General features: G+C 40.8%; 1 protein-coding gene and 1 long non-coding RNA gene across 2 annotated transcripts; one reads left to right on the top strand and one right to left on the bottom strand.

Moving 5' to 3' along the window:
- Positions 1 to 870: 870 nt before the first annotated feature.
- Positions 871 to 2,360, bottom strand: LOC119703692. Its single transcript, XR_005257688.1, has 2 exons — positions 2,071 to 2,360; positions 871 to 1,786 (listed from the first exon to the last, which is right to left on the bottom strand). It is a non-coding gene; the product is annotated as an uncharacterized LOC119703692 (long non-coding RNA).
- Positions 2,361 to 2,507: 147 nt separating this feature from the next.
- On the top strand, positions 2,508 to 23,793 carry HOOK1 (hook microtubule tethering protein 1). Its single transcript, XM_038144319.1, has 22 exons — positions 2,508 to 2,652; positions 6,777 to 6,862; positions 8,420 to 8,492; positions 8,802 to 8,852; positions 9,820 to 9,952; positions 10,598 to 10,665; positions 11,871 to 11,933; positions 12,532 to 12,615; positions 15,209 to 15,375; positions 15,981 to 16,121; positions 17,216 to 17,417; positions 18,264 to 18,374; positions 18,668 to 18,755; positions 18,843 to 18,894; positions 19,315 to 19,455; positions 20,117 to 20,204; positions 20,516 to 20,550; positions 21,093 to 21,175; positions 21,571 to 21,671; positions 22,008 to 22,109; positions 22,806 to 22,874; positions 23,050 to 23,793. The coding sequence occupies exons 1-22, from the start codon at positions 2,602 to 2,604 to the stop codon at positions 23,206 to 23,208; spliced, it is 2,148 nt and encodes a 715-aa protein (XP_038000247.1). The 5' UTR covers positions 2,508 to 2,601; the 3' UTR covers positions 23,209 to 23,793.
- The last annotated feature ends 1,260 nt before the right edge of the window (positions 23,794 to 25,053 follow it).

The following is a 25,053-nucleotide window of genomic DNA, read 5'->3' as shown; positions in this document are numbered from 1 at the left end:
CTGTCAGGTGCTTTGTCAAGATGGCAAGGGAGGCACTGTCAAGAGGAGTGAACACATTTTAAATAAGTTCCTGTGGAGAGAAGTAATTTAACCTGACTTTAAAACATAGTGAGGGTGGATATCAGACATCAGGAGATTGAGCTGCAGGCCTGGCTGGCCTCCCCTGTTTCTGGGATGTTAATATAGGTCATAATCCTTGATTGGCACAAACCCAGAATGCACTGACAGACATTCATATAAACTGCAGCTCATGAAGAAATCTCCAACCAGGCTTACAAAATAAACCCAACCCACCTTCCTCCACATAAGGCACAGAGATCCCTTTGTTCCCCTTCTGCCCCACGGCTGAGCTCCAGGCACAGCTGCCCAGTGATGTGCCCCCGCTTAGCTGTGACTCAAAGGATGTAAAAACTGGGCAGGTTTCTGTGTGGAGCTGATTTTATTTCTCTGCAGGCACAGCCAAGCCCTGGCAGTGCTGCCACTGCTGTGTCTGGGTGAGCACTCAGCCACCTGGAGCCCGTCTGAGCTGGATGCAGCAGCCGGGAGCACAGGGTGAGCCGATCCCTGCTGACACAATCCCAGATTACCCGCCCCGCACAGCCTGCCTTGTTTGTACACGGATCTCAGCCGCACTCCTTGCCCTGGCCAGTCTGGATCACCCTTCCAGCACTGCCATCCCTTAGGAATAACCATTTCTGGATGCTGCTGAATGACGATCCACCCTCGGGAAAGGACATAAAATTATGGAAACTACAAAGTAAAGAGGGATAAAATAAACAAAAGCCAGTAGAAATTTAAAAAGAGCAAAAATACTAAAAAAATTAAAATGAACATGCCAAACAGTACAAATCCTAGCACAGAACTCTGGGGGATTTTGCTGTAAAAACCTTTTATTCCTTATTCTATTTTTAATAAGGATTTATGTTAATCTTCCATGGCAACCAAATCTCTTTAAGAACCTTTGGTGAAGGAAACAGTAATAGGGATTCCAGAAATCCAAGTCCACTCTCAAGTCTTTATCAGTTCTGGAGAACACTAGGAGGAGAAATAGTTATGTAATACCATCACACCATCTCCACAATTTCAACCTCTGTGAGGCAAAGTAGAATCAGCAACAGAAAATTCAAGTAGGTAGCTTGAAGAACAGCCACAAAACAGCAGATGCTGCCTGTAGCAGTTATTATTCAAGTTGTTTAGTCCACTCTTAGGCTGATCTGAACAATGATGTGTTTAATGTCATTCCGTACACTTCTGTAACAACAGGCACTATGGAAATGGTCATAAAATTGAATCAGCTAAGAAAAAAAAATAATGGTTCAAATTAGTAAGAAAGGCTGGTGGAGGGAAAATTTAAATAAATTCTTCTGGTGAAACAGGAAAAGGACAGAATAAATACATCTCCTTAGTGTAAGGTGCTGAGCCTCTTCTCTGGAGTGTCTGAGGCAGAGTGCTATAGCAGACAGGATCCTGGCTCAGGCATCCACAAGTTCTGATCAAATAAGGCTAACCTCTTCCTATGAAACAAATACAGTATTTTCTGGAACAAAACAAAGATCAAACAAAAAAAGTACTCATATGTTTTAGCTATCGTGTAGTGAACTAAGCAAGATGAAAAGCAGGCGTGTGCTGGGGTTTGATGTGCTGTGAGGGCTGGATGCAGAGCCTTGGCTGCGAGCCCTGGGCTCTGCCAGGGGCAGGAAGGAGCTGCTCTGGAGAACAGCTCACACCTCACTGGCAGGTCAAGGCACTGGAGGCTGCTGGGCTTTGGGCAGGAACAACTCTGAGCCTGAAAAAAAGAAATGACAACATGAATGAAGAGTAGTTAAAACTGCCCCCACCCTTCTCAATCCATCCTTTTGGAAGGGGGCACATTTCCCACCTCTAGAAGGGTTAAACCAGCTGGTCCTCACCCCCGTGCTTAGAGCGTCATAATCCTTCACCTCCACAGATAACTGAATTGGTATTTTCACCTCATTTAACTTTATTGTTATTATTATAACTATTTTTTAAGCAATTCTTTACCCTGCTCTGATAGCAATGTTCGTGGCAGGTACAGATACACTGACCTACCTGCACCTTAAGCACAGGTAATTCTGCACCACGCCAGCAGCTCTTCAGCCGTGACCTCCCCGGCCCGTCCGTGCCCGCGGCAGCGCTGACAGCCGGGGCGGGCTACGAAGAGGCGGCACCCGCCATGTTGGGACGGAGCGGCGCCTCCCGGGCCGTGCCGGGGGAACGAGGTGCCGCTCTCGGCCCAGGAGGTCACTCGGGGCGGGTGACACGATCGATTTTCGCCCACGCGTCAGCCCGGGGCGGGTGACACAATCCCGACTCGCCCCCTCACGGAGGCGGCGCGGCCGTGAGGGCAACCCCCGCCTCCAACGGGTCCCACCGTGATTGGCGCGAGCGCACCCCTTCTCCGCTGTGATTGGTCAGACGCGCTGTCACTCCCGGCCTCTGAGGGCAGGAGCGGGCGCTGAGTGGTCGGCGCTGGAGGCGGCCCCGCCCCCGCGGGACGCGCGGGCGGAGCGGAGCCGCGGCCGGAGCCGCCGGAGCGGGGGCGGCCTGAGGGCGGGGGGGGACACGGCAGCCGCCGCCGCCATGGAGGCGAAACCGGCGGACCCGCTGCTCTGCGACAGCCTCATCCTCTGGGTGAGTGGCGCGGGGCTTCTGCCGTCTCTGGGGACCCTCGAGGGCAGCGAGGAGGCGCCAGCGGCGGGGGCTTTTCCCTCCGGCCACCCCTCCCTCCGTCGCCGCCCGCGGGAGCTGCGGGTGGGTCGGGCACGGCCGCGGCAACGGCAGCGGGGCTGCCTGGGACGCGCTGCTCGCAGCCCGCGAAGGGTTCCCGCGGCGCCCGCGAGGTGTGGATGTGGTGGTCGGAATATCCCGTGGGCCCAAGTGCGGCTCTCCAGCCGTGGTTTCAGTGTGGAAACTGCTCGGCAATTAACACGATTAATAAATAAATGCAATTAATTTGAATTGACAGGCGTAGAAACCTCAAGTATTTCGTGCCGGCTGGTTAAAGCGTTTATTAGTCAGGCACGCCACACCTGGGTGTGTGATGTTACCCGTGCCAGAGGCACCTGTTGGGAACTGCGGAATTATTTAGGTCGGAAAAAGCTTTTAAGGTCATCCAGTACAAACATATTTGTTAAATTCATCAATTGCTCTTGCTTCCTCTTTGTCTTTCTCTCCAGGCTTCTTCTGTGACCTTGTGTGTAATTCTGGTTTTGCAGGTGCAGTTCTCTTGGTGACAGGGAGCTCTGTGAAATAGAACTTCTGTACGAAATCTTGGCAGGGAAGGTCACAGTTACCTGTGTGAAAGGTTTCTCTAGAAATAGCAGGAGTTTTGCCTCTGTGAAATGTAAATCATGGAGAGAAGGGAGTGAGTGTTTCAGAGGCATTGTAGAAACCCAGGAATGAAACTGGTAAAAGTAACAGGAACAGCAGCCTGAGTAGGTGTTCTTGATTTCTGCATGGCAGTACAGAGGTGTTGAGTTAAAGTCTGTAATAAATAACTGATAAACAATTTCTTCCTTTCTTTTTCTACCTTCCATTTTCCTTTATTGACACTGTATTCTCCCAAGGTTTTGTTGCTCTCTAGAATTTTGGTGGCCTTATGTTGGATATCTTTTGTTATTTAATCTTTTTCTTTGGGCTCTTTAACTTTGTATTTTCACCTCAGTAGTCAGGTGAGAATAACTCCATCATGATTCAATGGCAAAAAAATAAATCTCTGCAATCCTGAACTCTTTCACAAAAATCCTGTCAGCAGTGCTGAACTCATTTATTTTTCACAATTCCTGCTTTAAATATTTCTATCCTAATTGTCATTTTTGGTTTGCTCACAGTGTAATAGCTGTAATCACATCATGAATCTTAATGGAACCTTAACTAGCCTTAAACTGAGCAATTGTGTCAGTGTAAAGGAAGACCCAACCCTCTGTTCGGGTTTTCTATACAGCACTCAGCAGATCCATGTTTTTAGATTTAGCACCCTACTTCTCAGGCCTAGTTTGCAACTTAGAAACTGCTTCTTAACACTTGGGTGTGCTTGAAACATCCTTTCACAATTTGAACTTCAGTGTGAATAATAGGGAGAAAAGTGATGTGAGGAGAGGGAGATGAAGTGCTCTGTGTTTGGAGAGAAAAGGGCTCTGTAACTCTCTGCTTCTAATGGTTTCTCAGTTTATTTACTCATTAATATAGCAAACAGATGCTTATGATTATCTGTATTTTGCTGCCAGATCTGTCATTTTCCTATTTTTATTTTACCAAAAGCAATATTAGAAACCATGCTGCGTCCAGAGAAGAAAGAGAAGATTCAAATAAAAATGTTACCTGTTGTTTCTGCAGCCCAGGTGTCATTGAATTTAAAGTTCTGAGGATTTTACAAGAGAAACATTATGCAGCTAAACTGAATTGTAGGGGTAATGTTTATGAGTATCCATGAAAAATTGACTTAGGTAATACCTGCTAAGGTGAAACTCACAAGCTGCAGCAGAAACAATTTTCTAAGTTAGTTATTTTTCCTCTGTGTGGAGGAAAAGTTAATTGTGTGTCTTTTCAGTGCTGTACTGCCTTAGCCTCCAAAGCAGGGACTGGATGTATGGCTACATCTTAAATTGGAAGCATTTTCCACGATAAATGCACTGCTTGCCACTGGCACCACTGGTAATGTTCATTCTGTCCAGTGGCTGACTTATTCTATTAATATACTTGTTTTCAGCATGGGAATGTTTATTTTTATTTTAAAATCTCTTTGATTACTCTGTAAAACCTCTGTCCTTCGTGTGTATAAACTCAACCCCTCATTGTCAGGGGAAGCTGAGGGCACACCTTCCCAGGTGGATGGCTCATTTCTGCTGGGCACTCTCTACGCTCATGTTTCATCTGCAAATGTTTGGTGGTAGAGCTACAAAATTGACTTTTCAGCTGTATATTGGGAGCTTAACAGCTCTGTGTCTGAGAGAAGAACTTCTGCAGCAGCAAGTGGCAGAGGGCATTTGGGGTGGAATTCACAAAATGGTTTTCAGCGTAAGTAGCAGCATATCCTTGGAGCTATATTTAGTAAAACTGAAAAAAAAGAGGGAAGAAAGAGCGCTGCTACAGTCCTGAAGTCTGTGGCTTCTTTTTCCAACCTCCTCCCCACGCCTGCCACTTTTATTGGTTTTGCAAGAGCAGTAAAAATCCATTTGGATGAAATGATTGGGCTGGCATGAGGTTTGGATAACCCATAATTAATACTTCTACTCTCTTATTATTTCTAGGTCCTTATGTGACTTTTAAATACATAGAGAAACCTAGACTGTCAGTTCTGCTTTTTATTTAATTTTAATTAGCTGTTTCTATTCTGGGAGATCATGCATAAGGCAGTGTTGCATGTCAGGGTTTTCTAAGGCCTTGTTTATCTGCTCAAACAGGCTCAGGTGAAAGGGTTGCACCTGTGCATAGCAATTTCCTTGTTTTATGAGGGGCATATCCAGATGGCAGCGCCACAACATTGTGCCATAAAACTCTGGATTTGGGAAGGCCAGCCTGGAATGTGAACTTGCATGCCTGTGCTTGTGCTGAGGCTGCTGGAGTAGTAGAAGCCAGTGCTGTCAGGCATAGCAGCTTTGGGCTGTGGTGTTCCACTTAATCTTTTATGTAACCTATGAGGGATTACTGACTTCTCGCTTCCTGTAAGACAGGATTTAAACCCACTTTTTAAATTAAAAAAAATCCCCTCGCTCTGCCTATTTTTCTTTTGGCTTGATTGGATTCTTCTTGAAGGAAGCAAACAAGTATTCCAGAATTACGGTCACTCTTTATAAACACAGAGTGGACAAAAACTGCCTGAGATTCTCTCAGCTGAAAACTGCTTTTCCATCACTCTGGTCCCAGTAGCTCCATTTCCCAAACACAAGGTCATTTTTTACTAGGAGTTCTGAAGAAGCTTGTGTTGCACAGGATGTTTGGGGAAGCCCTCTTTCAGAGGGACAGGTAATTTAGGACATTGTAAGTGCAATGAGTTTAAGAAGTCAGTTTCTGCAGTGGACAGGGTTTATCAGGATTTGTACTTGCTCCCATTCTATTCTATCTTTTAGTAGTATTAATAATAAATTTTCTGTTTTGTTTATTGTGGTAAAGAAGGCTCTTATTTTCCTGAGTAACTGTGATGAACTGACCTGTGTATGGATATGGCTCTCTCATCTAGAATAATTAATCCTGAGTTGATTGTCTTTGGAGGGATAAAATAATACTATTCTAAATATACAGCTAATTCTGTCAAAATGTTATCTGTTAACCTGGGGATAGTTTGAAAAACATCCCACAATTTTAAAAGAGAAACATTTTTAACATTGAGGCAATCCCATCCTATTTCTATTTCTAAGTTCTTATAGTAAAAGACTGGATTTTTTTTCCCCAACAACTTTCACACCTTATTCTGATGCTGGTTTTTGTTTAGATAGTTATGTCTAGAACAAAGCACTGCAACATAATTCAAAGGCTGGATAAATATTTAGTCTCCCAAGTTATCTTTACATAATCTGCTTTACAAGAGAAGGCCTAGCATGAAAAAACAGAGCGTGGGTGTTTGTACCAACTTTTTAAGCTACCAGTCATAACAGTCACAAGTGTTGAGAAAACTGGGTTGGCTTAAAGTCTGTGTGGTTCAGAAAGGATTCCAAGTAGAAAGACATTTTGCTAAATGCTTGTGGCTGAATGGGAGAAGGAAGATGGCAGCTAATTTACTGTGCTGAACTAAACCCCAGTGTTTTTCCCTGTTTTAGCTACAGACATTCAATACAGCTGCACCCTGCAGGGATGTCCAGGACTTGACTAACGGCGTTGCCATGGCTCAGGTGCTTCACCAAATGTAAGTTGATTCTTCAGCTGGAAGAAGAGGGATTCAATTGCCTGAGGTTTTTGTGTTTGACAGACGTAGTTGCTTTTAAAGGAGGCAGAAATCCAGAGTGGACAGTTTGTAACAGAAGAGAGGTAATGCCTCTGTATTGCTGTTTTGGGGATGATATAATAGTTGATTAATGGCACGGTGGAAAAGGTGCTGAGAAGGTACACAAATACTGCAGTATTAAATTCATACTTGGGTATAGTTGGGCAAGGATGACATTATCTTCCTTTCTTTTCCCATCAGCACTATTTCCATGCTTCAGGCAATACGTTCCTTTTTGGAATGAGAAACTAAAAATTCCAAAGGCATGGCTTTGTGTTCTTTTCTTCCTGAGGTTGCTCAATTAATTTAGATTTAAGTTCTAGGTTTTAAATGACAACTTACTATTTGTGCGGAAGACAGCAACTGTAAAACTTCAATTGCAGTTAATAGTTAGCAATTATTTTACTTTTGATTAGCTGTTCTATTGGTGTGATGGAGATTGGTAGTCTGAGTGATACACTAGTTTTGAAAATTAGGTAGAGGGTTGTAATGCAAGTCCTGTTTTGAAATAGTATCATACTACAAGTCATCACTGCAATTTTATTGTTATTATTGGCCCAGGTGATTGAAGAGAAGTCTGCATTACCACCTCAAGTTCAAAGCATCTTTTTGTAATTACTAAGAAATTACTTTGACATCATCACAATCGACCCTCCCACAAAAATGAGTTCAGAAACCCTCCTGTCTGTTTGTAAAGATTTTAAATGTACTTTTTAAAGGCAGAGCTAACCCTTTTTCTGGACATAGCAAAAATTGATTTAGGGTTTGCTTCTCATGTATTTTGAGTATTAGGCAGCCATGTTCTTCGGACAAACTTCTTACCACCAAGTTGGTTCTTGTGGAAGTGGGGATAATGATTGTCCTTTCTTAGGTGCTTTGAGACCAGTGTATAAACAGTGCACTGTCAAAGTTAAATATTGTTTAATATGCTGTGATTGTACTGCTTGGTAGCTGAGAGTGTGTAACACCTCCCTCAGCAATTCATCCTTGTTTATGCTGGCAAACTGAATCCCCTTCTGCCCAGGGGAACCAGAGACATACAAAATATACAAAATGCCAGTAGTTTAAAGGGTTTTCTTAATATGTGCCTTTGACAAATGGGAGTAAATGTTAGTTAGTCCAGCCTACAGGAGTAGGTACCAAACATAACGTCAGCACTGGGCAAAAAAAGATGTCTCTTTACCTCATTATGGTTGCTTTATCAGGTACAAAAAATCAAAATTATAAAGACTCCCCATCCTTGTGCTCCATCCATAGCTGGCTCAGGCAAACAGAGAAATCCTCCTTGGATTTCCTGGAATATGCCTTGATGCAGCCAGCAGGATGGAAATCTCCTGTGATATAAGTGTACCTTGCAATCTCCAGGAATTCATGCCTTGTTAGACACTGGAGTTCAGCATCAGATGATTTAATGCTGGGAATTTGCTGTCTTATTTATTTAAGTCTGTGCTCGTGATTAATCATTTCATTTTGTTTCAGAGATGTTGCCTGGTTTGATGCAGCTTGGCTCAGTCGCATCAAAGAAGATGTTGGTGACAACTGGAGAATAAAGGTATGTAAAACTGAAGATAATTAGGTTTGTGGGGTTGGATGTTGTGGCTGTTCTGAGATCTGGCAGTCCAAAACCTAGAGAATTAAGCTCAAGCTTTTCAAGGATATTTTAAATGAGCTTGAATTGTCTGTTGATAGTTTAAGTACCTTCCAGCATTGTTGGATGGGGATTTTCTGCTTTGATATTTCTATTCCAATGTCCTCTCATAGAGCTGCCTTGTAGCCATTTTATTAGAAATTATTCCTTGATTTAATAAGAAATAAAATTTTAAATAAAATTATAACCTTGTCTTTCATGTACAACAACTAGTCCAGTAATTTGAAGAAGATACTGCAAGGAATTATGGACTACTATCATGAGGTATGGAAAAAACAATTTACTGTTGTTCTCATCATTAAACGCGATGATTATTGCTCCCCTTGACTTAGCCAAGTAGAAAAAAAAAGCTGTAATTTGTTTTGAGGACCTTTTAGGCAGCAGATGTGTGATAATTATCTGTTAAGTGGGAGGTCTGAGTGAATATGAAATTAATTTGAGCAGGTGTGTTTTAGATAAGGCTCTTGGAGTACAAACTGGGAGCCATGTCTCTGCCCAGGTGAATGTTGAAAGGACTGAGCTGCAGAATCCTGTTGACTTTTGTGCGTGTGTTCATGTTTGCTCTTGTCTAGAGAAGTTTTAATCCTTTTATACACAACAGAACAGACTCAGCAACCCCAGTGCAGATTTTATGATATTCAGTGGGAAGCTGGGAGCCAAGGTAGGAATCCTCCTGGACAGTGTTAGTTTGTTCTGTCTCATGCAGGGATGAGTACAGTAGCCATAAAAAGCTGCTGTATTTTGGGTTTAAAACATTGCTGAATTTTGTATTGATGTGATTACAGTTATGTAATGGGTATGGTTTAGAAAAACTTGCCAGATCTTGTGGCTTCCTGCTCTCTCTGGGCTGAGCTGTGACACCAAGAGCCAGGCCCTAACGTGCTGCCAGTTCTGAGCATCTTTGGCAGGCCCAGAAGCAGAACTTCTTCAAGGTTATGAGAAGCCTTTTGAAGGATTTGGAAACAACTCCATCTGGAAGTGTTATTAATTCATTTCTTTATTATGTTGGTAAAATAAATGAGTTCGCTCATATTTTAGAACTGTCCCAATAACTTTTACTAATGTCACTTTTTCTTGTAGAAGTGCTCAATTAACTAAACCTGATAACAAACTTCTAGGGCATTTTCTCTGGCTGGCTCATTGAGCCCAGATTTCCTGCATGATACCAGATTTTCACGTTGTACAAAAATGGGAGTCTACTTTTTTCTCAAAATTTTAAATTTTTTTTCAGTTCCTGGGTCAGCAGATTGCAGAAGAGCTTATTCCAGACTTGACCCGGATATCTGAGAATTCAGATCCCACTGAACTGGGCAGACTCCTGCAGCTTATTTTGGGTTGTGCAGTCAACTGTGAGAGGAAACAAGGTAGGCACTACCTTAACCTGCTCAGCAAACAGCAGACTGCCTCAGGTGATAGTTAAGGTGGAAAAGATGTAGAAACTTTTCTTTCTTATCCTTCAACATTGTTGATTTGCTGAATGCCTGTTCTGAAACTGGGGTTCACTTAAAAGCAGAAATTCCCTGGGAAATGTCTGTGAATAAAGCTCCAAACTTTCTTCAGAGTAGGTTTAAAAATAGAGTCTGAAATATGTATGGTTTATTCATATTGTTAAAACATGTAGCAAGACCTATTCAAATGCAAATATAGCAAAATTAAATTAAGTCCTTAAATTAGAAACTGCTTGTCTACCTGCAGAGGCTCAAGGCTGAATTGGTTGTTTTCTCTCCTGTTACCAGAACTAATCCTCCATGCTCTGATGGCATCTCTCCTTGGACAGAGTATAAATGTGTCCAGTTAAGAGTTGATAATCTTTTCTGCTTATCTGCCATGTTACTGGAAAATAACAATGGTGGTTAATGGTACTGCTCTGTATAAAGAGACCACTACTTGTTTTGAGGAGCTTTATCCATAAATAGTTTTTTTCTGGATCTTTCAACTAACAGTTTATCATTTTTCTCAAACCATTGACATGACCATTGTCATGAGTCAGTACAAATCCTTTTTCACAGAACACATACAGAATATCATGACCCTTGAAGAGTCTGTTCAGCATGTTGTCATGACAGCCATTCAAGAGGTAAGTAACAGTTCATAGCCTGATGCTGTCAGTTGAGAAGTCCAAAAATCTTTTTGTTGACCTTTGTGAATTTTGTCATCCAAGCAAAGGTCAGGGAGGAGTATAAGTACTTCCCTAAATTATCTGGGAGGTTTGGGACCAAGAGATCTTAAACACCAGCCAGAAGGTTTTGGTTTTAGACTCATCATGCCCAAACATACAACAAATGCTTAAGATTTTTTTATTCCACACAAGAAATATATACAGTTACCAACCACTGATTATACTGGAGTTAGAGTCTGTAATTCTGTCCCAGTGCTATAGTCTTGGTCCCAGAGTTAAGCTGATTGTGTTTGTGAGGTTGCATTGTTCTGACAGACCATTCCAGCCTGTGACTTAGAAGCTTGCAGCTGCAGCTCTTCTATTTTTGTCATGGTGTGCTCCTCCTCCTGTCTTAATTTGTTCTTGGTTGGATCATCTTAGTGATCCAGCTCACAGCTTAGCTCTGCAGTCACTGGCTTTTGAGGGCTTCAGGACTGTGAAGCAGAGTGTGGAGAGAGGCAGAAACTTCACACTGATTGTGAAGAGAAGCTGGTGTGTAATTACACCCTCATCAAGGTAACAGTGGAGTTGGTAATAGGCTTTATAACTTAGATTTAAATTGTCTGTATAGTCTTTAAAGCTGTACTTGTCCTGTGGGTAGAAATAAATCCATAAAGCTTGTGTTTGTTGTCTTCTGACTAAGTAAACTTTCTAGAAGAAGGTCTAGAAATAATTCAGTAATTTCTGAGAGAGGATTAAAGCCCTGTAAATGTTGGTAAATACACACGGTACATCTTTGTATCTGAGGAGTAATATTCTCATTGTTTGTTTAGTGGCAATTAATGGGACACAAAGAAATGTGAAAACTGTTACATCAATCTGGTTCATTCCAGTTTGACGGACTAGGGGGTGGCAATACCTTCAACACATCACACATTCATCCAATACAATGTTACTGCAGACTTGGGTAATTTTGAGAGGAGGGAGGTAAAAAAATCATCTTACTGTAGATCTGTTTAAATCTTTTACCAGCCATGAGATGAGGAGGAGCATTATTAATCCATTTTGGTATATTGAAGGGATGCAATAACACAATGAAAGATACACTTGGTACTCAGTAGACAGTGAACTTACAGATCTATAACCTCTAATTTAACCTTTTTTCCTGTGGCCTCTTTCTGTAGCTCATGAGCAAGGAAGTAACAAGTGCTTCCCCATGTGATGCATCAAGTGAAGTGGAACAGCAGGTAATTGCCTGATCTGTGTTGCTATTGTAGATCAAGCCTGAACTCTAAGTTGGTATCTGGCCATCCCTTAAATGAAGAAATGCTGGTTTTCATTGCTAATTAACTGAAAATTTAAGTGTTATTCTATAGCTTCTTAAAAAACCTACAGTGACTGCATGGGGTGAAACTGGTCAGTGCAAACCTATGTTGCAGGGAGGGGTAGGGGTGCACCCTCAGCATTGTCAGGCTGAGTACTTCAGGTTACTTTTAAGGAGTTGTGAAAATTCCTGATAACCTGAACACTACAAGGTGTTGCACATAAAATGAACTTTTCTTTAAAGGGGTATGAAAATGGTGACAGCACGTTCCTGTGTTTTATTATGCCTTTAGCCTAAGTTTTTGTGTTTCAGTAATTTACTTTCTAAGTGTGATAATAATTTAGGACGCAAGTGAAATGAGCAGGGATCCTGATCTAGCAGAGTATTTATAGGTTTGTGTGTCAATGTGTGCACCCAACAGCCAACTTAAACAATAGGTGTAAGCAATTGAGGCATTTTAGAAGCTGTAACTGAGTACTTTGAATATGGGCCATAGTGATTGACTGCCTTATTTTTGAAAGCTTAAAAAAGCCTTGGAAGACCTTCAAGAAGCTCGAGCAGAAAAAGAGGAGTTGGCACAAAGATGTCAAGAGCTGGATTTGCAGGTAAGAAACAGTCAGTTGTTTGTTTCTTTAATATGTAGTGGTGCTGCTTTTAAGATGCAGAAATTTTTAGGGGCAAAGTGCATTTTGCATTGTTTAAATTTTGGTGAGAATTTTTAGCTGCTTGTGGGGGAAAAGCAATTATTCTGTGCTCCAAAATGCAATTACTGGAAAGAGTTTTCTGATGGAAGTGTAAGATGAGGTCCTGTGCCAGTTTATCTCAAAGGTTCTTTGTCTCAGGTTAATGTTTACTGTTAGAAGAAGGTAGTGTTAAAACAACCTTATCATGGTTTTAAGAATTGCCCTTTTCATTCTTAGTCCTCTAGTCTTTTGTACTGTGTCCAAAAAATCCAGTTCATGTCATAAACAGTAATTAGATTTAATCACAGGAAAATCATGCTGTTTGAATAGGAGTTGATGAAGGACAAAAATTTGTAATTTATCTGAAACTTGCTAACTTTTTCTCATGCACAACTGCAACATGGAGGAGATTTCAGGATAAAAATAATGAAAACTAATAGATCCTTGCTGGCATTTTCAAACAACCCTAATAATAGGCCTATTTTTGTTTTTAATGGATATAGCAGTTAATCAAGTCACTCTTGAGAGAAAGGAAAGAGGACTTCATGACAGTAAAGATAAATTTGCATTTCAATCAACACTTTAAAGAAAAAAAATCACTTATTAGCCCCTCTCTTACGGCACTATAATCTGAGAATAGAAAGAGTTTTATCTGGGAGGGCAATTCATGTCAGATTTGGCTCTGCACAAAGAGAACATTGGGGTGGCATCTTCTTGTAGGAGCCAGAGGGCTGTACTGGCTGTGAGAGCCTCTGGAAAGGAACACCCACAAAAGCAGAGGCCAGTTTTGCATTTCTTACTGACAGTGACAACTGTAAAAGCAGAATTCTTGTGTTTAAAGCATCTCAGAGCTACTTGCCGTGCCCAGGAAGCTACTGCTATAACTGAATTGATATTTAATTCTCTTTTTTTCTTGAGGCAGTAGTAAGGATTCCTAGTGAAAGCAGGGATGTAAAACGGCTTGTGAGAAGAATCTGCAGGAGAAGTTCCAGGTGTTCTCCTGTTTTCCCTGGCTTTTCTTCCAGAATTCTCTATTAATTAATCATAGGTGATGCAGAGCCGGTTGCTCATAACATGGCATGGGACAGGTGAAAGGTGTTCAGGGGAAAGGTTCTGAATATAAACAGATGAGTTAATGACAGCACAGCTCTGTAATACTGTGATGTGTCTTTAAAACCTCTCTTCATAATTTCTGTCAACTGTGACAGCACTTCTGCTACATTGAAATAATTTAAAAAGAAGAGAGGGCTACCAGAAAGCAGCTGAGAAAAGATGTAAAACTTGCTCTGAGTTTTGTCACAGTTTGATCTTTAGGTTTTTTTCGTATCTGAGAAAAAGTCTGAGATAAGTGATGTTTCAGGATTATTGTGAAAGTCCGAATGTTGTGCATGCTTAAGGAGTGGCTGACCCTTGAGCAGGAGGCTGAGCAAGGCTCAGGTGTGCTCCCTACTCACAGGTGTTTGTGTGCATGTAAATAGTAAATGACATCTGATACGTAAAAAGGAATGAACCTAGAAAGCCAGCACCTCATGAAGTGGCAGATTAATTACTCTTTGACTTTTACATCTGTTTGCCTGATAGATTTTTAATTTATGATCACATACAAATTGTTTTTTAATATTGCATACTGTAGATTATATCTGTTTAATAATGTCATCATGATATGTTTTATTTTATTTATTTGAAGCCGTAATATTGACTTGACGCTTCTCATTTAAACTAATTCTTAATAAATTCACTTGTAAGGTCTCAGTCTTCCTTGATATTTTCCAAGAGTATAAGAAAGGTAGGTTTACTTTATAATTCAGGAAAACATAACCCAAAAAGCATATTGTCCCTGTTTCAATGCAGTCGACTAACACATGCTGCGTGCTCTTACGTTCGACAGGACGTTAAAATTAACACGGCAGCTTTCACTAGACAAACTTTAAAGGTTCTATCCTCTTAATCCTTGTGGCTGTGAAGCTGGCTGCTGTCAGTGGAGTGCTGTAGCCCCTGTGCTTAGCTGTGACACCGGTAGCCGTGTGTGTGCTGCCAGGGTTGCATGCTCCCCGAGGCTGGCCAGGCTGTCCGTGCGTGTGTGCTTCGGCCCACCCCGCTTCCCGCAGCCATCCCCGCTGAGCACGGCGGCCTGGGCTGCTGGCCGTGCCCTGCTGCTTCTGGTTGTCAACTACAGGCAAGATGGACACTTGTTGCAGCAGCACTCAGAGTTTTTTGTACGGCGTCCATGGTGTTTTTAATGGAAGTAGCAGTTTCTCTCCATATCACTTTGTCTGCCTTTTTACCGTGGTTTCAGTTACAGAAATTCATCTTTTTATTTAGAGGGACTTTGCCTTTAGTGCTTCATAACTGTCATACACTAAAGCATCTGTATGCTCAAGTGTGCTCTGTAAACTACATTCTAAAACTTCTAAACGCTCAGCCTTTTTCATAAACTAATTTGGTGATGTATTGCTGTCTTGCTTCAGTTCTTTGGACAGGTCTTACAGTGTTCATGCTGTTTTATCTGTGCTAGGTGGCTGCCCTCCAGGATGAGAAAAACAGCTTGATGTCAGAAAATGAGATTATGAATGACAGACTAGAGCAATTAGACGACTCTCTTGATGATCCAAATACCATGGTTGCAAAAAAGTATTTTAGTGCACAGTTGCAGCTGGAACAATTGCAAGAAGAAAACTTCAGGTATGAAATTATTTTCTCCCAAAATCTCTCACTTGTCTAATGCACTCTGAAAATTTCTGGTACTCTTTGGGGCTTTTCCATCTCAATTTCTTTTGCATTAAAAGCTATCTAGTGCTGTCTAAGCATATTTTAAAGGCAGTCCTTAAATTTAAAAAAAAAAAGAATCTGTTACTTGTTGTAAAATGTATCAGTTTGTAATTGGAATTGCCCTCTAATACTTAGAAAAAAGGAAGAATGTGATGGAAGGCAAAAAAATGAGTGCTGATTTGTGTGTCAACAAATCAAAAGTTAAACCCCCCCAACACCCACCATGTCTCTCTACTGAACTGATTTCTTTCTTTCTTTAGTCTCACTGTGATCCATAGTGGGAAACAAAATCACTTTTCATGTGATTCCTTGATACCGATCTGATAAATTTGCAGTGTGCAATGCATTATGATTTAACAGGTAGACAACAAAATGTTCCATGTCTATTGTAACATTTTCCCTGCTACTTAAATCAGTGGTTTTCCTTTTATCTTGGTTCTTTTCAGTAATTCTAGTACTAAATGAAACTGTGCAATAGTGATGAGTTCCTAACAGAAGTACTGGCTTTGATCTGGTAGGCTTGAAGCTGCAAAAGATGATTATCGTGCCCATTGTGAAGATCTAGAAAAGCAATTGATTGAGCTGCAGCACAGAAACAATGAATTGACCTCTCTGGCAGAAGAATCGAGGGCCTTGAAAGATGAGAATGACATTCTTAGGTATGTAGCAGAGAGAGTTCCACACACACACATTAGGATTTAATGGCTAAATCCAAGGATTTGTATTTAACAAGATTTTTTGAGGTGTTATTTTTGCAGATCATACCTGAATGAGCTCTTTGGTTAAGCAGAGGTGAAGTGCAGGCTTTAAGGGAAAGGCTCCATTGTTTGACAAGAATGGCACAGGGAATTTGTCTGTGAAGCAGAATTAATGACTACAGAGCTTAAGCTTCTTTGTTTGGGACAGAAAGTGGAAGTTCTCATGTAGAGAAGCATATATACAGCTAGAATTTTAACCTAACTTCTGGTGTCAGCATTCTAGGCCAGATTTAGGTTAGTGAGATCATTAACAAAATGAAGATGAAACACACAGTAACTTCCATGAGAATTCAAGTTAACATTCCAGCTTGTATAAACTGTATTAAATACCAGACCACCCAAGAAATATCCAAAATAAATTGTATTGTGAAGGCAGATCTGCTATTCATAAAATAATATGAAGAAAACATGGAAGGAAAAGTGGTTTCAGGTGTTTAACTTAGTGGTTCTTAAATAACATCTGAAACAAATCCTAGCTGTAGATTTTTTCCATTATTTTCTTCTACCAGCTTCTGGCAAGATATGAATGCAGATAATAAACACAGATATTAAAATTAATTCTAAAATTATTGTCCCAATGTTTTCTTACCATGTAGATTTTTTTAATGATCATTTGACTGTTCTTGGGTGTATCTGCTGGTGATCATTTTCACAGAGCAGTTACGTTCTAATTCTAAATAATCCCCCAGTGAGATCATACCAAGTACCAGTATTATGAGGTGACTGTCTAGCACAGGATGTTGTGGTGCCACAGAATTCCTCGGGGATATTTGACCCACTAACCCTTGCTCGTATTTCTGGCATGTGAATGTCAGTCTCACTTGAAGGCTGGCTGATTTCAGTTTTTACAAGCAAGTTTGTGTCGATTATACATTAAAAAATAAAGCAGTGAAATGTAACTGCTGCTAAGCATGTCACATCTCTTTGAAAACAGTGCGTGTCAGCAGGGTTTGAGTTTTGTAACATTTCCTTCTGGTCGCTGTTGATACCTCAAGGGCTACTGCAGACAAGGCAAGCAAGCTGGAGTCGACGGTGGAGGTGTATCGGAAGAAGCTGCAGGACCTGAACGATTTCCGCAGGCAGGTGAAGTCCCTGCAGGAGACCAACATGATGTACATGCACAACACTGTCAGCCTGGAGGATGAGCTCAGGAAAGCCAATGCAGCACGAGCCCAGCTGGAAACCTACAAGAAACAGGTGCTGCACTTGAGTTTGAAAGGTTCCTTTTTGCCTACGTAGCTGGGAACACCTTAACAACCCCACATTGTCCTTCTGGGATTTCTGAGTAGTGAAAACTCTTTCATACCCTGCAGTTCCCTTGTGGGCTTTTCCCTGTTTGTTAAACTTGCAAGCTTAACTGTAGTTGCCCTCTCAGCTGATGTGAGAGTCCATGGTCTGCAGGCTTTTCTTCTTTACTCTGACTGAGGTAATTTGTGTGCCTAGGAGAGGTTGTTCAGCTGTTACTGAGATCACTTGTATGGAATCATGGAGTGGTTTGGCTTGGAAGGGGACCTTGAAGATGATCTTGTTCCACTGCCATGGGCAGGGACACCTTCCACTATCCCAGATTGCTCCAAGCCCCATCCAACCTGAGCGTGAACACTTCCAGGGATGGGACACCCACAACTTCCCTTTGAAATCTGTGCCAGGATCTCACCAACCTCACAGCAAAGAATTTTTTCCTAATACCTGATCTAAACCTGTTTTCTTTCAATTTGAATCCACTCCCCCTGGCCTGTCGCTACATTCTTATATTCTCATATTCTTACCAATCTTCATGGAAATTAAAAGTTTTATTTTAATTTCAGTAGGAATTAAGAAAGAGTTAGATTAAAAAAAACCAAAAATCCAAAACCAACCAACCAACCAAAAATCAATATAACCCTCCAAAACACAGAGGCCCCCATCCCATCTCTGCTTCCTTAAACTTGAGGACCCAGCTGTTTTATTTTGGCTGAATTGGGCAGGAGGGACTATTTTAATGTAGCTTTTTAAAGTAGCATCTTGCAACATTCCTGTGCTAAATAGTGCTTTTCATAAAAGGTCCAGGAGCTTCATAACAAGCTGTCTGAAGAATCCAAAAGAGCTGACAAGCTGGCATTTGAAATGAAGCGACTCGAAGAAAAATATGAAGCTTTAATGAAAGAAAAAGAGGTAAGTCCCTTTAAGAGTTTATTTGAGCACCTAAATCTCCCTCAGATCCTCTTCTTGAGGAGAAACTTTCTGGAAGTAGTGCCACCATAAAGATGAAATTTAGTGCCCTGTGTGTGTGCATTCACATGTAAAACAAAATACAGAATCATTGAATCATGAAGGTTGGAAAAGATCTCCAAGATCATCAAGACCAGCCTAAAATTTGCATGTGTCATTATTACTTCTGATGAATGTTATTTGGTCTTAAAAGTGGTGCAGCCTGACCTAATTCCATCTTAAATGTGTCTTGTTAGAGACTGATAGTGCAGTGTGATGCATTAAGAGAGACAAATGAGGAGCTCCGGTGTGCACAGATGCAGCAGGATCACCTGAGTCAAACAGGTACTGCTTTATCTTCAGAGAAGACTCATTTCTTTGGATTACATGTTTCTTTAAGAGTGCTAAATTAAACCCCTGATGTGATTTCAGGTGAAAAAAGCCATGAGAATCTTGCTGCTGAAATTCTGCCAGTGGAATATAGGTGAGACCCAAAGGCTGAGGTTGTTGGGCATGTTCATAGGTGGGGCATGACAAGGCTTCTGTGAAAGTTCAGTGTTTACATCAGTGTGATTCTTTATCCCACTCCTTGCTATGCCCCCATATAGGTGTTAATAATTATTTCCCCATACTAAAATTACTTTGCTTTTTTTCTTAAAACCATATCAGATTGCTGTATATAAATCTGACTTTGGAGTAACAATTTAAAACTCTGCTCACATATCTTAAAGTTTTCAAACATTTTAAGTTACCTTTTAATAATAAATTGCACTGTTACCCCAATTACATCATTAAGTACAACTTGCTTGGCTTACTTTAATGTTGGGGGAGTGAACAGGACTGTTACTTCCTCCTCTTGGTCACCTTCTTAATAACAGTGATTTTTTTGTTGTTTTTGCTTTAGGGAAATGTTTATTCGGCTGCAGCATGAAAATAAGATGCTCCTGCTGAAACAGGAGGGATCAGAAAATGAACGGATTGCTGAGCTCCAGGAAGAGCTGGAGCAGAAGCACCGGACAGTGAACGAGCTGGAAACTGAGAAAAGGTGATGGGTGAAACTACACCTTAAAATACAGCAAAAAATCTCTGGAGTTTTTAGGGTGGATCTCTGGAGTTTTTAGGGTGGATCTCTGGAGTTTTTAGGGTGGATCTCTGGAGTTTTTAGGGTGGCTCTCTGGAGTTTTTAGGGTGACTTGTGCCTTGCATCTGTAGTGTAGGAACCTTTCCTTTCACATTTTCTTTCACCATAAAGGAAGGATTGTGAAGCAAGGAAGGAGGAGAGTGGTTTAAATGTGGTAGATCTTTGTGTACCATACCCTGAAGAAAGTGTTGCTTACAGGACACTCCTCTTCAATCTGAATTATTCTTGGTAGACCAAGAATGGATGTGAACTCTGTTTCTAGAACTTCAGACTGTTAGACCATCGATTTTCTATCAAATGAATGCTAAAAAATTTTACTAGAATAGGAAAATTTTTGATAGTTACGTTTTCTCGAAACTTAAAATGACGACAGGAATTTCATTATAAAATGTTCAGTAAAGCTCCTGTGTTTGTTTCTGCAGAAGTCAAACTAAAAGCATTTGAAATCAGTTTATTTGTGGCTTAAGTTGTGCTGGGTAGACCCTATGGAAAACTAATGAAACAGAAAAATCTGTCTGGTTTTAGATTACTTAGATGGGCAGTAACTGTGTTTTATTCCTAAAAGGCTCAATGAAGAGCGTATTGGAGGATTACAGCAGCAGATTGAAGATCTGCAAAAGACTTTACAGGAGCAGGGATCCAAGACTGAAGGAGTGAGTGAACCATTTTGCCAGTTTTGTTTAAAGTCCTCCAGTTTAGCATCATATTTTTCAGCATATCTGAGAAGTACCTCCATATCAACTGCAGTTCAGTTGAAAAGTTCATGTTTTTTGTGATTCCTTCTATGGAATTGTAACCCTTCTGCTTTACTTTCAAAGTCTGTGGTCTTATCATTCAGTGGATTTATTTGCTTTGGCTTATTTAGTTGTGCTAAGTATTCTTGGCTGATTTGTTAAGAGCCCTTGAATGTTGCATGGTATGAAATACTGAAATGCAACTGAATTTTAACTCTCTCCTTTCACAGTCCAGCAACCTGAAGCAGAAATTGGCAGCACACATGTAAGTAAGGCACATGCATCCACAATAGCTTATTTATACTAAATAGAGCACAGGAACTGCCTAAATCTTGGTAGGGATGTCTTGTTTTTCTAAGCCACTGATTTGAGAATTATGCATAGAGTTAAATATTGGTGTCATAGTTTTGTTTACTCTGACCATGATGATCTTGTAATACCAGAACCACTTCACTGTCTCTTCATCACCACCAGCATTTTAACTGTTCTGTTCTACAACAGGCTGCTAAAACCATCACTCAAAGTGTATTCTACTCCTCTGAAATATTTCCAGTCCTTTCAGCAGATGTAGTTCCTCCTAAGATGATGCTGGAGGGGCTTAATTGTTAATTTTCCTAGTTTTAACTAAAGGGGGATCAACTCAGAAATCACAACTTTTATGATATTAATATTTCTATTCAAACCCTGCAGAAGTGCTAGAGCTTGAAATACTTATTTAAATACTTTTTTTGTGAAGTTTTAAGCTTCCAGCTCTTAAACCTGGAATTATTTGTGAGCTTAATCCTTAGCCCAACTTTTCATTCACAGGGAAAAGCTGAATGAGGTTCATGATGAGTTACAGAAGAAAGAGGCTGATCTTGCAGAGCTCCAGCCTGATGACAGTCAGAACCGTGAGTTGTTTGGTGGGGGCTTTTTTGGGTATTTTTTTAATAAGACTGTGTTAAGTTTCTTCTAAAATGATTCCCATAACCACTGGATGAGGCTTTCTGCTGCTGCTTAGCTTTGAATCTGAGCTGGGGGGTCTGGAGGGGTTTTGTGTGGTGGTGGGCAGGGAGAGGATCCTGGGGGGGATGAGGTTTGTTGAACAGTGCTCTGCAAAATGGGATTTCAGGGTCAGATGGGACACCTAAAACAAAAATAAGAACTTAAATCTTCTAAACCTAAACTTTTAGCTTCTACATTGTTCTCTATTTGAGGGATGGTGAAATCAAGAGAACGCAGAAGCCCTGAAAGGACCATGTCTGTTTTTATTTTGTATGTCTTTGTTGATGATTTCTGTAAACAGCCCAGAAGATTGGAGAGCTGGAAGCAGCTTTACGAAAGAAAGACGAGGATATGAAAGCAATGGAAGAAAGATATAAAATGTACCTTGAAAAAGCAAGGAATGTGAGTGGCATGTTTCTGAGCATATGCATTCCTCCCTCATAAATTGTTAAACAGATTGAGTGTGTGTGTCCCCACCTCCCAACTAAAAGCAGTAACTGTAAGTTGCATTTTTAGTCAGATTGTTCAACTGCAGTCAATTAAGTCTGAGAGAATAAGTAGGGTTTAGGCTGAGCATGAGGTGCAGTAAGGATTCCTTTGTGCCCTTTGCTCACTGCTGTACAGGGTAACAGCCTGACCCGTGCCCAGCCTGTTCTCACACTCCTCCTTTGAGCGGATGGGATGCAGAGCTGGTAAGTATCAAACTGACTTGTAATGCCCTTGTTTTGCCTTGTCCAGGTGATAAAAACCTTAGACCCCAAGCTGAATCCAGCATCAGCAGAAATTATGTTGCTCAGAAAACAGATTCTGGAAAAAGACAAAAGAATTGAAGCACTAGAGGTAAAAATTTTGCATATATTTAAAAATAACTTCTAATATACTCTGTTTCTGATATTAGGCATTCAAGATGTTGTTTCCTAGTGGTTCAGTAAAATCTGCCTGGCTGAAATTCTGAAAGGATTGTTGACAGTAGTCCAAACATCAGAAAAAATTGGGGAAATGCATTGAGTTTCACAGCAATATTGATGGAACTATTTGGAATAGTTGAGTTGAGTGGAGAATCATCCTCAGTATGATTCAGTAGGCTAATAGGTCTGACTGTAAATGCTGTGGCCTTACAGTTCTTTTATGTATGAGTACAAGGGAAGTATATTATATAATAGCAATTAGCCAGTCACTGGAGGTGCATTCTTTTCAGGTGAAGGATTACTAAATTATTTGTAGATTTTCTGATACACAGCAGTCCTCTTGTGCATTTCCCCACACAAACCCTCAGAGTACATTTCCAATTTCCGTACAGAAAATGTACAGAGTACATTTTCCAATTTTCTGCAACTTGTGTAGTTTAGCCCCTTCTTAAAGCAGGCTGATATTTATCTCAGTTTTTTATGGACGTATCTTTGTTTATACTTCTAGGCTTTGTAGTTATTTGGTGTCTTGAAGCATTTCTGCTGCCTGTGTTTATTTCACTCAGTGGACTGCAGCAAGTTTATGCAGATAAAATTTGTGTTTTAACTGAGATTTGTGTCCTTGCAGAATGAATACAAAATAGCCAAGCTACGCGACTATGAGGAAAAGCTGATTGTAACTGCATGGTACAACAAGGTGGGTCGAAAATCCACTTTTTGAAACATCTTTTGCTACGTGTGCCAGTTAAATCATAGTTAACCTAAGAAATACATCGGAAAAAATTGTGTGCGTGCTAAGAAAGCATGAGCAGGATGGGTAGTTTTTTCCTTCTGTTTTTGCTGTTGTTGAAGTTGTTGTTGAACTCTTGCAGAGCCTGAGTCTGCAGAAGCTGGGCATGGAAGCCAGGCTGGTGGGCAGCAGTGGCAGCTGCGGGGCCGGGCCCGGCCGCTCCTTCCTGGCGCAGCAGCGTCACGTCACCAACACCAGGAGGAACCTCACTGTTAAAGTACCAGGTGCAACATCCGATTAAACACGAGGACATGAAGAAGACTCACGTGCTAAAGTGTCCTTAAATGTTTTATACCTTTCCACTTTACTTACTTGATGAGAGAGGAGGTTAGAATGCTGGGCAGCTGCAAGTGACAACATCAGAGCCTGTCAGAAGGGATTAAGGTGATCAGCCAGAAGGTAGCATGTAGATTTCCAAGTAGATCTAATAACTGCAGCATGTACAAGCACAACTTAAAAGATTTCTATTTGCCTTCAGATTATATTGTAAATAGGAAATTTGGCACTATATATTTAAAACTTTATTTAAGTGGGTTTGGGCTAGGAAGTTGACTTTTATAATGGGAAGATGTTATGCAAAGGTGTACTTCAGGAAACTGGCAATACTGGGCACTTTTGCTGGGCTCTTCTGAAAACAGATCTAAAAGATTGGTAACACCTTTTAAAAAAGACTTTTTTAGAGTAGAAAGTACAATTTTAAAAGCAAGAAAGTACTTGCATTTATAGAAGAAGAAAATAAAGGTGTGGTACCAGTTGTTATGTAACAGAAGACAAAATTTGTTTTATGAGAAGCAGAATTTCTCAGTTTATTAAAAAAAAAAAAAAAGCAAAGCTTAAGTTGGTGCATATATACACTGAGGAAAACCTGTCTTTAAGATGTTGAATTCAGTTAAGCCAAAAAAACTTGTCTTTTCCTGGGTAAGAAAAAAGCTATTGTACTAACTCAAAAGTCTGGGCTATGTTTTAAAAGTCTGGCATATTGGTATACTGCATTTATCTGCAGAAAGGGGATTAGGTGGGAAGGAGCCCCATTTATTTCAACCTATTTTTACAAGCCTGTGCATGGAAATTGCATTTCCTCTCTTTTAAATGTAGTTTCACTTGGCTACTCTGAACTAACTGTGCTAGGCAGAGGAGTGAGAGCTGGCTTTGGCAGTTCCTGGCAGCAGAGGTTGTTTGTTGGCAGGGAGCAAAGTGCATAAACTGTAATAGTTCGATTGAAGATGAAACGGGGGTTGTTACCTGACATCTGTGTGCAGGAAGTTGCTGTCTTTCACAAAACTTGTGACTTTATTTCCCTAATGTCTAACTCTTGTTTTGAATTGTAGTTTTAGGAAACCTGTTAATGTGTGTTCTTTGCAAATGGTCTAGAAAAAGTTCATTATACCCATAGTTAAATGAAATAAAATTGCAGCAGCCCTTGAAAGGGATACACTTAATTTAATTATTTGAGGGTGCTGTACCAGACCATCATCCTATGCAAAATTCAGCTGCCTGTGAGAATGAAAACACACCTGTCTTACCATTAAGGCCATCTTTGATTTGAGAACAGGGTTCAGCTTTACAGAATTTTTAAGTTTTAAAGTGGGACATTTGGATAGTGTGTCATTTTGCCTGCCCCTCACTATAGCTTGTCCTTTGATTTCTTCCTTCCCCAGCATCTTAAATCTTTAATTGGGCATTGCATGTCATGCCAGAGAAAAGGCAAGCATTCATTTTTGATACTTAGGGTTGCTTCTTAGTTGTGGTGGTTGTTTTCCAGTGCTGTATGTATGAATAGGCATTCAGCAGATTTCTTCCTTCGAAAGACATTGTTTAAAAGCCAGGCTCGTGCTCAGCATGGCACGAAACAGACACGTGGCTGTTGGAGAGTTGTCTGTGGTGGTGTTCTTCAGGACTTTATGCTTCCTTGGACTACCTCGTGGGTTTTGAGGTCTTTTATTGCTGCAGTGGTGTTAGTGGAGTTGGTGTTGTTAAGGTACAGTTGCATATTTAATCTGCCAGAGCTGTGGGTGGGAGGGAGGTGGTGGTGAGCAGTGCAGCAGGAGATTAAGGCTTAGCAGGATGCTTCCATTCCTAAAGTCTG

Source organism: Motacilla alba, chromosome 8, assembly GCF_015832195.1.
Source record: "Motacilla alba alba isolate MOTALB_02 chromosome 8, Motacilla_alba_V1.0_pri, whole genome shotgun sequence".
Lineage (NCBI taxonomy): Eukaryota > Metazoa > Chordata > Aves > Passeriformes > Motacillidae > Motacilla > Motacilla alba.
Note: the sequence above shows the minus strand (reverse complement) of the source record. Positions and strands in the feature narration are given on the sequence as shown.

What these genes read in the sequence shown, in the direction of transcription:
- HOOK1 (XM_038144319.1), top strand. Translation starts at nt 2,602, where the DNA reads ATGGAGGCGAAACCGGCGGACCCGCTGCTCTGCGACAGCCTCATCCTC. An exon ending in TTATGGACTACTATCATGAG is followed by an intron (nt 8,853 to 9,819) that starts GTATGGAAAAAA and finishes ATTTTTTTTCAG; the next exon opens with TTCCTGGGTCAGCAGATTGC. An exon ending in ATTCTGCCAGTGGAATATAG is followed by an intron (nt 18,895 to 19,314) that starts GTGAGACCCAAA and finishes TTTTTGCTTTAG; the next exon opens with GGAAATGTTTATTCGGCTGC.